This window comes from Poecilia formosa, unplaced genomic scaffold (assembly GCF_000485575.1).
Source record: "Poecilia formosa unplaced genomic scaffold, Poecilia_formosa-5.1.2 Scaffold17, whole genome shotgun sequence".
NCBI lineage: Eukaryota > Metazoa > Chordata > Actinopteri > Cyprinodontiformes > Poeciliidae > Poecilia > Poecilia formosa.
This window is the reverse complement of record NW_006799956.1, coordinates 1,173,741-1,187,330: the sequence shown is the minus strand read 5'-3', so window position 1 is coordinate 1,187,330 and position 13,590 is coordinate 1,173,741. Positions and strand designations below refer to the sequence as shown.

Below are 13,590 nucleotides of genomic sequence, written 5' to 3'. Positions count from 1 at the left end.
TTTTTCTTTTTTGAACAGCGTTGCACAGGAATGACTAGGCTAGGTGTGAGCTAGAGAGCCGTTTACAGCACCAATGTATGTCCACAGTAGGCTTAAAACATTCTCCATTCCTGTTCCAGTAGGGATGCAATAGTTTCCAGTTTCAAGGTATTAAAATGTACTAATGTTGTGTTGTACTGGTTTGAGGAATAGACATAGTTTTCTCTGGATGGGTGAAGCATATATTTAATGTCTTTTACTGCAATGTGTCAGCCAAGTTTAATGACTGTAGGAAGGAGAATTGTGAAGATATATCTATTTTAACCATAAAGTCATTTTTTTAATGGTATTAATCTATATTTCCTAACAAGAAATCATTAGCAACCAAACTGTGTATTTGGAGGTCAGCGCATCACTAATGTTTGAGATTGGAGGGTTCTTTTTGTTGCATCTATTCTAAACCTGTGATAATTTTGCTTAATTTGATAAAACCCTTTGCATCATACCTGCCTGTGTCACTGAGTGGATATAAAAAGAACTAAACAGACCAAATTCCCCTTTGCACCCCCCCCCCAAAAAAAAAACAACAACAACAAAAACACAGAAAATGTTGAGATCCTTTTATTTGGATTGATACAGTACTGCAGGGGCATTGTGTTGACCTGAATAATGAATTAAGACGTTTCCAGATTTCCAGAAACAATTTATTCTCCGATTGAGATGAAAATACTCTCTTTGAAGTTCTTTGAATGCAGTATGTCTAAATCTTAACACACCGTCTAAAATGGCTTGATCAATAAATATAAGTACAAAAAAAAAAGACAATCATTTTCATTATATAAAAAAAATCATGAAATAAACCTCGGCAGTCCAGGATTACCCACAAACAAAATCATAAAAACATATTAAAAGTAATGAGCAGTAACAAAAATAATACTTAAATAACATAATAATACTAAATTTATTATTATTGTCATAACAATATCCAGTCAAGTTTTCCTATGATTAGATTTTCAAACTAACTAATATGCACCAGTTATTTCCAGTTTGGCAGAGTTAAGCTTTTATTATCAAATCATTTTTATTGCTTTATGTTCTTGCTTTATTTTGGATCTCCCACACTTTGGCAAATTAAACAAGTTAGTTTTTTTCCCCCCACTTTTTCAAAATATTTTATATATATATATATATTTATAAAGTTTATTGCCACTCTGACATTTCGGTGTGCCAAAACAGCGGAAAATGAAATTATAACACCAATTTCACGTCGGATTAGTGCGTCCACTTCAGAGAAATTCTAATACTTCGAGGAAGGAAGTATTTGTTCTTCTGCCGTACATAAAGCAATACAACATTCCTTACATTTTGGAAAATCAAAAACAGAAGCGTAATAAACCAAAATACTAACATAGTATAAGTTTTTCACTGTAAATCCAGTTGACATTAAAATGCAATACAAAAGGCAATAAAGTACAATATAATAAGCAGTGGGTCGTTCATTAAACTCAGTACCCCGGGATCTTTCATTCACGCGAGCTGACCACTGAAAACATTCAACATGTGTTCTTTTTTTATTTGGGGTCACCGACTGCGTGTTTTTCCCTCTACATCATCCGACGCTGTGAATTCTCCAGTCATTTTGTTGCCGTTTTAAAAGAGTATCATATTTTCTAAGGTTACACAGAAGAAATGTGTCATGCAAGGAACCTCCAGACAAGCTGTATCAACAGCCTCCAGCATCTCAACCAACAAAAAATGAGCACAAATAAAACATAGCAGAGGTACAGCCATTGTGGGCGATGGATTTATTTACCAATGGGGGATTCCCCAAGTCAAAGCAACTCATTAAAGCCCGTTGAATCCTGTCAAAGCCTCATCAGATCTTTGGTACAAAATAATAAAAAAAAAAAAAACCCTTTCCATCTACTCTTTCTACTCACTTTCTTTGTTCCCGCTATTCTACATTGCAAATCCATCAAAAAAAAAATACCTCTGGAACTCTAACCCTTCCTGCTTCCCGCAGGAACGTCCACTCTTATCTTCTGCACCACATCTCTCTCTCTTTCACACACTTTTCTTCTGCCTGCAGCTATAACTCTCTCTGCCTCCCTCTCACGCTCGAATAAAAACAACGGCGGGCTAATTGTGCTCAGTGGACACAATGAACAAGTATACACAGCTGGGAGGCTGAGCACAGACCGCAGATTCCACCTGTGCTGAGTCGGGTTTGAGGGTGGAGGGGGGGTGATAAGGGATCTCTAGAACAAACACGTCTCCAGCATTTTGTCTGAGGAATTTGCTGTGTCATCGGCAAAGAGAAAAAAAACTTGACTTAGCTCTTTGAAAAAGCTGCGGGTGAAATATTAACCAGTCTCGCAATGGAAAACACCTGAAATGTCTTTGGTAAAACGTGAAATAAAGTAAAACCACATCGGTCAAACAGCGATCCTAAGGCGTACAGAGACGTTTCGGGACTAGAGGACAACTTAAGACCAGAATCTGAGAATTTCAGCTGGATCGGACCTGACCAGTGACCGACTGGTCAGAAATCCAATCTTTTTTTCAGTTGGTCAAAGTGCTATGATTCCACTAAACTCAACACTCTTCAGTGCTGTTGGTGTTACTGAGGGAAGAAGACAATATCAGCTATTGTTAAGTATCGGATATCATCCCCAGAAATCTGATCGGTGCACCTCTATCCAGGATTTGCCGCCTCCAGTCAGGGAATAGTCCCACTACATAAGGACCTTTGAATTCTTTGTGCTTCCAGCAGAAAGTGTCGTCAGTAGAGCCTATGCTGCGACTAACTGTGGCCTTATACACTGAAAAAGAACAAGGAGGTACCTTTTTTGTTGTTTTTTTCCCCCCCTTTTTGAATCTGAGCTGCATATGATTTTACAAGTAGAAGGAAAGAAAAGCAGAAAACCAGAAGTATTTAATCTCTGCTACCTAAGAGATCAACCTTTAAACCCACAGAATAAGGAAAGTCAGTCAGGTATGCTCTGAAGGCCCTGGGTTTCTCCACAATCACAAACATATGAAAAATAAAACTGGTTTCTGGGTGGCCTGGCTTTTCCTTCTCCTTTAAGGAAACAACATACATAATTCTTATTATGAATCAAAAAAGGCACTTCCTACATATTCCCCATATCATACGCATATATAGGACATACACTTTTAAGAAGGTATACTTGCCTGCGTGTTACAGACACAAGCATGGTTATATATGTTGGTTAATAATATGTTTATCACTGAGTAATATAATTATATATGTCAGTTTCACCTAAAGAGTTGGAGACAAGGAGATTCCAGTATCAACCAGCCACCCACCAGTTTGGCACCTACAACTAAAGCTTAAAAATATTAATAATAAATAATCAGTTTTTTTGTTGTTTTTTTGGTTTTTGTTGTTTTTTTTTTTAAATTCGGAACAAGACCCTGGTTTGTTTCTTCTTTTAAAAGGAAGTAAAGATCACAAAAGCATGTGCTCTGTGTGAGTTTTAAGGTGCTATTGTAAACTCAGACTCAGACATGGGTGGTGTACAAAAAGGAGAGCCAACCAGTTTCTGGTTGCTGCATTTGTGATTCTAACTTGCCTTCTTGCTAAATATGTAAACATGTTCAACGTAGCAGAGTCTATGGCGGGCCAGGACAGCAGACTGGGTGGCATTCTCTCTCTCGCCCTCTCTCTCTCTCATGTGCCATCTTAGAGTGTCTCTCGTGTTCACAAAGCCTGAAACATAATTCCCACTGACCAGAGAAGTACACCTGCACGTGTGCATCTGTGTGTGCAAGTGTGTGAGCGCAGGCATATCTTTTGCATCTTTCAGCCCCAGCCTCCTAAAGGTGTATCCCAGTAACACACCGGTCGTTAATGCTGCGCACACTCTTCGTTGCGCACACAGAGTCACAATCGAATCCCTCTGCTTCCTCATGCTCTGCCACCCGCTTGTTAGGTGAGATTGTTGCTGATGTCCAGGGCTTGCTGGTACACCTGAGTCATGTCTTCCAGATCCCCAAGCAGGGAGAAGCTGCCGTTGTCCCCCGGGGAGCCTTTCATTTTGGAGCCGCGAGTAAACTTCGGGCCTTGGATGGGTGGCGCGGTCTGCAGACCTTTGAAGTTGGCGAGCTGCAGCAGGTTTTCGGCTGAGACGCAAGCCCTGATGTTGGTGCGGAGGTGTGGGGTGGAGGGATGCCACTCGGCTCCACTGAGGGAACTCGGCGATAGTGACAGAACAGAGCTGTCCTCCCCCACGATGCTGGAGGGCCGACTCTGACTGCGGGACAGACCCGAGTCGGTCGTGGGAGGAGGCTCGCCTAGGACCCCTGCCACTGCTGCGGAAGAGGGAAGCCCGCTGTAGGTGGAATACTTGCCGTTTCGCTTCAGAATGCCCTTCCTTCCCATCGCTCGCTTAGGAGGGGAGGTAGCCAACAAAGACATGCTGGCACCTCCTAAAAGCTCAGAGGATTCACTGCGCTCCGGGGAAGAGTAGTACCCTGATTCCCGCTGTTGGTTGTTTTTCAAGATGCCTTTCTTTGGTAGGGACGGTACCATCTTGGCTGGTGAGCCACCTCCCATCACTGGCTCGTCTTCCTCTCTGTCAGGGCTCACAGCTTCCTCGCCACCGTCAGCTTGTTGAGGCAGTGCCCCTCGACTCAGCTCCACTTCTTCAGGACTGGCGGACCTTTGCTCCTCGGTGACCCTTGTCTTCAAAATGCCCTTGGGTCTCTTCAAACCTGGCTTATCCTCTGCACCCTCCTGGGACTGGCCAGCTTCAACATTTTCCTTCTTTGATTTCTTGGGCCTCTGCCGCAGGATCTGGGGCACGGCAGCAGCTTTGGCTCCGGCACTACGTGGCTCAGTGCGATTCTGCCAGTCGATGAAACGGGCAAGCATGGGCGAGCCACCGTGGTCGCGCTGAGCCTCACAGTCACAGACGCTGTTCTTCCAGCCCCAGTTTACCCACCAGTGATTGGCTATGTCCTCTACTGTGGCTCGCCGCTCGGGGTTCACCATCAGCATCCAGCGGATCAGTCCACGGGCATCTATAAGCGATGCAATATTGTGTTAGATTGTACCCAACGGTGAAATTACAGGCAAATGTAAAATGTGAAGAGAAGCTTTATAATTTCAAAAACACATGGGAATGTCCAGCTTACTGAATGTATTTCAACAAGAGATGTACCAAGATGTTGGCAGATAACCAGAATCAGCCTATTTTCATTTTCACCGTCCCCAAACGGTGACGGCATTTTAAACTGCACCAGGTCATAGTAACAACAACATGATTCAATTCGGATGCAGTCACTGGGGGAAGAAGACTCAAAATAAGCTATTCCCAGTATCAGGGAAATGTTTTTAAAAAATTCAAGGATGCAACAGATATGCAAGAAGATTTTTGAAAGGTATAAAGATTCAGCGACATGTCCAGACATGTCATTCAGGCTGGGTTAGGGTTAGAGAAAGCAGGAGAGAGTAGCATGTAAAGCAGAAACCAGGAAGGCTGTTCTATGCCCTGTTTTATGTCTTTGATCTTTTGAACTCTTTGTGTCGTTGAACATGGTGCATTTGTAAATGTCGACATCCTTTTGGAAATGCCAGAGATACGTAAGGTTAGGATTTATACTCTCAAGCAATAGCCGATGTAACTTTTGGAGCTAGTTAACATCATTATAACTAGCTCATGTCTATGACCCACACCAACTTCGTGCCCTGAAATATAAAAAAACAAAGTTCTCAGGTGGAAAGTCATACCTGAAGACTGAGTGGGCTCTTTGTATTCACCATTGCTAATCTGACGAATGAGCTTCTTGTGGTCTCCCCCATCAAAAGGCATGGTTCCATAGACCAGGGTATACAGCAGCACTCCGAGAGCCCAGCTGTCCACCTGGTGAAGACAGAAACCCGGGTACAGACTTATCCATTTAGTTCGAAACAATCTGACGTGCTGTATATATGGCGGATGTCAGCAAAAAATACACAAAGAAGTTGAGGTGTGTTATGCAAGCTGAATGCAGTCGTCCAGGCCTTGTTTTGATTAGTGATTCATGGCATGGAAATGTGGAATGAGCTCAACTCTGCTCAACATCAGATTGGAGCTCCGAGTGGCCCTCTAGATGTTTACAGAGAACCAAATAAACACTAGGTTCACTTTTTATTTTTTTCACACTATCCTACAACAACATTGCTGTTTAAAAGCTTTTGACACATTTGTCAGATGAAATGATGGCCAATGATGGTGATATGGTGGGAAAATAATTGCTTCCTCTCAGATTAGTCGCCCCCTCTCTCTCTCCTGCCATGTCAGGCAGGAGCTAAAATGTTCGAAGCGCCAGCCTAATGCATTGTGACATTCTAAGATGTTACATAAGAGTTTATGCTTTGTGACGTTAAGAGGTACGGGGCATGGAGTAAAGTGGTGGGAGCGGAAGAATAATACGACCAGAGGAGATAGCTGCATTGGGATATTTTGAATTCCTCGCGGCTTTACTGGAGAAAAGATCACGACCTGTTTCTAGGTGTCTGTGTCCATGACAGGAACCGACAGATTCTGTGCGTTGATGTCAGATTGCAGGGAACGCTCACACAGTTATTTGCTTTCCTCTGGGGGGCAGCTAAGGTTTTAAGAAGTAGATGAGGAAGAGGAAATCAGATAAGACCAGTAAAAGAGCTGGTGCACTTCCTGTTAGGTTTTGGACCTGCATCAAGAATGCTCCGCTCTTTGGTCACCATTGGTCAATTGTGCTGGAGGCGAGACCGGGTGCATACTTTTCTCGTGTTCTATTTTTGATGCTCGTGTTCGTTCTGATTTGCGGCCTCGCCCCGAGTGCGGTTCTGTAATTTTGACAGCAAATGGGTTTTCACATCCCTGAGTAAATTATAGTGACTCACGCTAATCTGGAGAGTGAACAGATTTGAACAGGTTTTACAACTGAGACACAAGAGGTTTGTGGAGGCTTGTTTTCTTTTTTTTTTTTTCTTTTTACAAAAAGCAAGATATACGAGAGATCCAGAATTTCAGCTTTAAGCCAAAATCATCTTCTGTGTGGAACTATGAGATAAATCAGCACAAAATGGTATATATTTGTGAAGTGGAAGTAAAGTATGCGACCTCTTCAGAGGACATGGTGAAGACATTGTCTAAACAGACAAACTGCACAAGACAAGCAATCATCACAGAAGAAGAAAACTCGTAATTGGTAAAGCCACTGGTTTGACCAAGTATTGACCAAGAGAAGCTGAATGCAGACGCATAAAATGGACACAAATTTTTAAACCATCACTTTAATTATGCAATGAAATCTTATCAACATATATGTGAGATTGTGGTTGCAATGCAAAATGTATTGTAAATACTTCTACAAGGCAGCGTTTGTGAAAGCTTCAAACCAAAACCTATAATTAAGTGTGTGACTATGACTGAGCGTAGATCATAACAGTCTGAATCATTGCTTGCTTCACTGAGCCTCACCTCTGGGCCGTGATATGGTCTTCCATTGACAATCTCCGGTGAAGCATAAAGGGGGCTTCCACAGAAAGTTTGCAGCAGCTTGTCCTTATGGTAGAGGTTGGACAATCCAAAATCAGCGATCTGTGGACACACGAGTAAGTGATTCTTGTGCAACTGATAAAACTTCGCAGACCCTTTGACGTACGTACAGGAGAGCAACTCACCTTAATATTACAGTTTTCATCCAGTAGCACGTTTTCCAGTTTCAGATCCCTGTGCACCACTCCATTCTGGGAAAAATCAAAGAAAGCAATCCGAGTGATGCATCAACACATTTATTTATCCATCATCCTCCCATTGTTGTTGCGTAATGATTTATTCTGACTAGCATAGCTTGTGACTCTCTGGGGAAATCAAGGCGTCCTGTTGGTCTAGTTCAATTTTAATTGCTCCTGTGCCCTCTGGGGTCCTTCTGTTGACATCTGCTGCGATTTCCAGTTTAAATCAAGTCACATGTGTCACATAAACATAAGCCTGTAATTACGGGGCCTGTGCAAATGATGTTCTCACAGCACTTAGAGAACATGGTATTAAAATAACAATCCTGATAATGGCTGGGTTTAAGCAAACATCTAGGAATTAACATGTGGTACGCAGAGCCGCACTCAGATGTGGAGGAATGACTTCATTTGCCACCGACCCCCTCCCCCCGCCAAGCTTGCGCCGATGATCTACGAGGCATCTCGCATTGGTTGTCGTCTAGCACGCCGCTCGTGTTCACATGACTCTGATTGGTGGATGTGAGGGAAGAAGCGATTGCTTGCTCGTCGTGTCAGTGACTCACGCCATCCCACCCGGCAGGAGGCTGCGCTCACTGGTGATGAGTCATCATTTATGGGTGTCTGGGACTCTCCTATCTGAGGACAATGATGTCAGCTCCCATCTCCAGCTGGGACGAGCATGACAGCTTTGGGGCGGGGGTATCCAAACAAGCTGTGTGACCTAAGGGGGGTTTCACAATGGGTTCCATGCTGCTCGGTGTGGAGCGTGGGTTGAAATGGGGGTGTGGCTGGCACTAAATCTCCAGGCGGGGGGGGAGCTAAGGGGAGATCCTGGAGCGTCTATCAAGAGTGTGAGCACAGAATGAATGTGTGGTCTATAAAAGGAGTGTAAGTCTGAATTAAGCTGGCCCATGTTCTTTCTTCACTTAACTAAAACAGATGACTCTTTAACCCCAATGTGCCAAGAAAAGCACGCAGTGCAGTGCCGGCAGATTATCTGACTACACAGCTAACTTTGTGCAGAAAGCTTCCTGTTCCAATTAGCCTGGAAACCAAAGCCTCTGTGGGGGTGTGAGAGGTAAAGAGTTTCACCTGTGTGTGTTTATCTTCAGTAAACGCTGGTTGAATATGCTTTTCTCACCTTGTGGCAGTGGTGCACAGCAGAGACTATTTGTCTGAAGAAGTGTCGTGTCTCCCGCTCACTAAGGCGCCGACGCTCGCTGATGTAGTCGTACAGCTCCCCCTTACTGGCATACTCCATGACAATCACAATCTTGTCCTTGTTCTCAAACACTGAAAAGTAAATCGAGCCGAGGCAAACTTTTAGGGTTCGAACAGGTTGAATTTAGGCTAGAAACAATTAAATGACAAAAGAAAACAAACAAAGAAAAAGGTGAATAATAACAGTGACCAATCCTGTGAGCCCCATTTTAGCTTTGGAGCAGAACTCAATTACAGAGCTGCACATTATCTTGACAGCTTTCCCAAAGTTACGTCATCCAAACCCCATCTCACGTGCCCAGCTTTTACACAACATTACAGAAGGAGGCTGTTGATTCAATCAAGCTCCATATTCACAGAAGAAAACAGGTGGAGAAAAGAAAAAATAAAACTAAAAGAAAACAAATGAATGAGGTAAGAGTCAGCATGATATGAGATAAATAGTGGATTAAAGGCACCCACTTTACAGCATGTAAAAAAAAATTATTTTAACCATGCTGTGATCTCTCTATATATATATATATAAGCTCCAAAGAAAATTTGGGGGAAACTAAGATTGGCCATTTTTTAGTTTGGCAAAAGTAAAAAAAAATAATTGAAAATGTTCCCTTTCAGGATAACACTATTATATTTTTCAGCTTCAACCAATTTAATGTATTTTGGACTTTAAAATATCTATGATGCATTTCAGTCTCCAGACTCTAAAAACCTTAAGAGAACAACTCTCTTACTTGGCTCTGACTGGAGGTTATGACTTCAGGCTTATTAGCGGCTAATGTTTAGTCACACTGCATTCTCACAGTGTTGTCAAATTGTTTGTAAGTTGTGTGTCACTTAGTTTTACTAGCAAGCATCTAAAAATGCTGATGCACAAAGTGGTGAAAGTTTCTTTACAGCCAGCTTTAAAAGTAGTTTTTATTTTTGAAGATTCAAATACAGACTTTTAGGTTTTGGACTGAGGATGTATGAAAAGAGTCCAGACTTGACAACTGTAACAATATCTTTAGCACAGTGTGTAGATAGAAAGCTAAAAAGAATCTTTGGCACTGTTAGCGGCTAACTGTTAGCCAGCTGCAGTTTAAATCACAAATCTTCATGTTATCGGCTCACAATATCTGCTTAGTCTCTTTTCACCAGACAAATTCACATGCTCGCATCGCATTTTTAACTTCATATCCCCAAAGCTATGCTAGCACTTTTACTGATTGACTGAGTAGCCTGAAGCAGTTCACAAAAAGAGAACAGATGTATCTTAAGTTGAGTTTAAATTCCAAAACCGTACCATTTATGATGTGAAAGTAAAATCGTGGCAACGCAGCATCTTACTACCCCACTGCAAATCATTAAACATAATTGTGTGTCATATTTTGGCTTTTGGCGTAAGATTTCAGCTTTGGGAATATAGCTGGTCTATGAGGAATGACAGTGGTTAGGGGGAAAAAAATGAGTACGTGACAACAGCACAGTCAGTCATGTTGCTGTGTATTGTGAGTGTTGATTTTCCCACACAGCAGGGTTACTGAGGGTGAAGACCTCCACTTTCTGCACCCTTGAGTGAACACCTTCATAGTCTGTCCCCGTCTTTTTTTTTTCTCTCTCCCAGGGTCCTTTTAAAGATATAATCCTCTACAAAAACACACGGTTGTTGAGTGATGTTAATGCTCCCTGATTGTGACTGTCTGGCTGCTTGGGAAACAGCAGACTGTTGTAAGCCATTGCATTCCGCAGGGCAAAGACGATCCAGCCGTCTGATTGGTGGACAGAGTGGGGACCTGGGGTGACATTCACACTGATCCTTGATGGGCTTGTGCTTGGCGAGCCAATTCTCAGCTTGCACTCCCATTTATCTTTAACCTCTGGTGGCGAAGTAATTACCTAGCTTACATAAGTCAGGTTTGTTACAGTCTGCTGGGAATGCCAGCCGACGTTACGGTTTCTTCATCACTCACTGAGCTTTGTTCGTATGTCAAACCTTCACATCTGACTAATTTGCACCTATTGTTCATTTGCCTGTGTTGATGGAAGGCTTCTGTCGCAAACTTTCAAAGAGATAAATATATAACAATAAAATGACAAACAAGCATTAAAAATGTTGAGTCACAATGTAATGCAGGGTTTCGCTGATTGGGATGTGAAAAGAAAACATTTCAGATAAAGATATTTGTTTTTATTTCGAAAGAAAGTGCACAGATCTTAGTTCAAGGTTGTTAACATAAACATTTCTGCCACTTCGATGTCTTGCAGTGTCATCCCTAATGTATTTTTTTGCACTTTGACTTATTGGCCTGCTTTGGTGCACAACTTTAGAAATAGCTGATTCAACATAAGAAGTAACAGAAACAAAATATGTGTGTAAAATATGTACATACATATGTATGTATATATATGTATATGTGTATCTATCTATCTATCTATCTATCTATCTATCTATCTATCTATCTATCTATCTATCTATCTATATATATATATACACACAAAATATGTGTGTAAGGTTCATAATTATTGAAGGCAGCTCAATTTGTTGGACTTGGGTGTTCAGCCTGAGCTTTTAAACAGTTCCTCAGTCAAAACCTCATTTGTCTTGTTAAACTATTTTTGTGTGTCAAAGTCTAAAGTACAAAGGTGTACAGAGAAATTAGCTTGTGACTGCAACTGAGCCATTCTTAGCATTATCATTCCTGCATGCTGACTGTGCAGTTGGAAGTTCATAATTTAGTTAGCAAACTATACTCAGGAAAAAGAAGGTCGGAAGAAGCAGAGAGATGTGAGAAGCAGGACATCAAGACCTATCTGCAGTTCGTAGAAGAGAGAGCAAGACCCATAGCAAATAACAGGAAGGCTGAACAGTTCGCCTGTTTATCCTTTTGGGGTTTCCACTTTGTTTTTTTTAGAAATGTGATCAAGATTTTTGGAAATTTCTGCTGTTTTAAAGATCTGCTTTGTGAAGGAGAAATAGACTGGTGTTTGCCTGTAGCTAAAGAAAGTTTAAAATGCCATCTTCTTAATAGTTTCTACCTCATTTTGAATCTGATGCCGACACATATCTTCTTATATTATTATTCTTAAAGAGAAATCAAAATTGGCTGAAACTGGTACTGTCCAGAAAAAGGCACAAAACGGAAACTGATCTGAAAATACTGACTGGTGAGTCACAAATTTTACTACTGAGTCACACCAAAAATTGATGTTGCAAATAAATCCTCATATCGGCGTACTTGTTGCAAACCAGTAACACCATCACTGCATGTACTCAGCGATAACTTTGCATATTTTAGCCTGAAGTCGGTCATCGCTACACAAAATTGTTCTCTTAAATGTCATATTACTCAGTTAGTGCAAAAATGACTCACTTTAAACATCATGTGCAGCTAGGAAGGAGAAGTGTAAGCAAAGATTTTTCTAATCTCACTTTGTTTCAGACTGTGTTAGTCTGTTCAATTACACGCATCTACAAAGCCGACACTTTGTGTAAAAAGTAGGGCACAAACACGCAGCGGAGTATCGTTCGCTTCTAAATGCCCCACTCAGCATGCTGACGAATGCAAAAATATAAGGGAGTGGTAAAAATCCATCTTCACGCACACATCTGGTTCAGCTTTGCTTCACACAAGGCAGTTAGCAGGGGCTGTTGTAAGAGGGTGTTGCCGGGTACACAAATCTCTGGGCCTCCTATATATGTGCTGCAAGAGAGCGAGGCCTGGGTGGAGGCCAGGCCACAACAGTAAACGCTGGCTTTGGGGAGAAACACCAAAGAGTGAAAGCAACGAGTCTGGTCGAGACTGCTAGCGGAGCTGGTCGCTTATAAATGAGGCCGAGACTAACAAAAAGCCCGATACGGGCTCCTCGGAGTTTACAGAGCTGCGCGTTCTTTTAATCATTCCCTCAAAAGACACATAAAACTCTGCTGCTATTTAGCAGCTGATTACTGGCACGTTCCCATGACAAATTGTGTTTGTTTATGAACACATTAGTGATAATGATCTGGGGGACTTTGTACTTGGACAAAGGACAGAGGGTAAGTCTGACTGGGCAACATCACCTAACCTTTTGGTTCTGGGGCTTCTGTCCCAAATAGGGTTGATGCAGGCAAAGGAAAAGCCACAACAAGCAACTTAAACTGCCCCTGCCCTGTGACCTTAACTAACTACACATTGGCCAGACTATATAAAAAAGCAATGATTAACTGTGAGCAGTACTTCAAGCATTCAATGCAAATTGTTCAGTGGAGTCACCATTAATTCTAATCTCTGTTTTCCTTCTTTTGAGGTTAAGGTCATTCGAAAGGGCTCAAAAAAACCCAGAAGTTACACAAAAATAAATATCCGTGCTGTCTGGGCCTGATGTGAAAGCTTTGATATTTACAGAGTTGCTTCCTGAAGTACGCCGACGGTTGCCATTGCTCCAGGGAAGACTTAAGGATTTTCCTCCCACTGCATAAGGACTGGACCAGAGTCAAACTGGGAGCAGGCCTAGGTCACAGAGGTCAATCCAGTGACACATAAGTTACACATACTTACACACAAAGGGACGCACACACAACTAACAAAATCTCTTAAACTGACATAGTTACACCGGGACACACATACACACACACACACACACACACACACACACACACACACACACACACACACACACACACACACACACACACACAC

General features: G+C 42.0%; 1 protein-coding gene across 2 annotated transcripts in view; it reads right to left on the bottom strand.

Annotated features, from left to right (window-relative positions):
* Positions 1–584: 584 nt before the first annotated feature.
* Positions 585–13,590, bottom strand: part of nuak1b (NUAK family, SNF1-like kinase, 1b) — a 22,597-nt gene continuing 9,591 nt past the window's right edge. For both annotated transcript variants that reach the window (XM_007546702.2, XM_016668772.1), the window contains 5 exons: positions 8,853–9,004; positions 7,655–7,720; positions 7,452–7,571; positions 5,735–5,867; positions 585–5,025 (listed from right to left, as the gene is read on the bottom strand). In XM_007546702.2, coding sequence (XP_007546764.1) covers positions 3,932–5,025; positions 5,735–5,867; positions 7,452–7,571; positions 7,655–7,720; positions 8,853–9,004 — 1,565 coding nt within the window. In that variant the 3' untranslated portion in view covers positions 585–3,931. The remainder of the gene's footprint in view (positions 5,026–5,734; positions 5,868–7,451; positions 7,572–7,654; positions 7,721–8,852; positions 9,005–13,590) is intronic.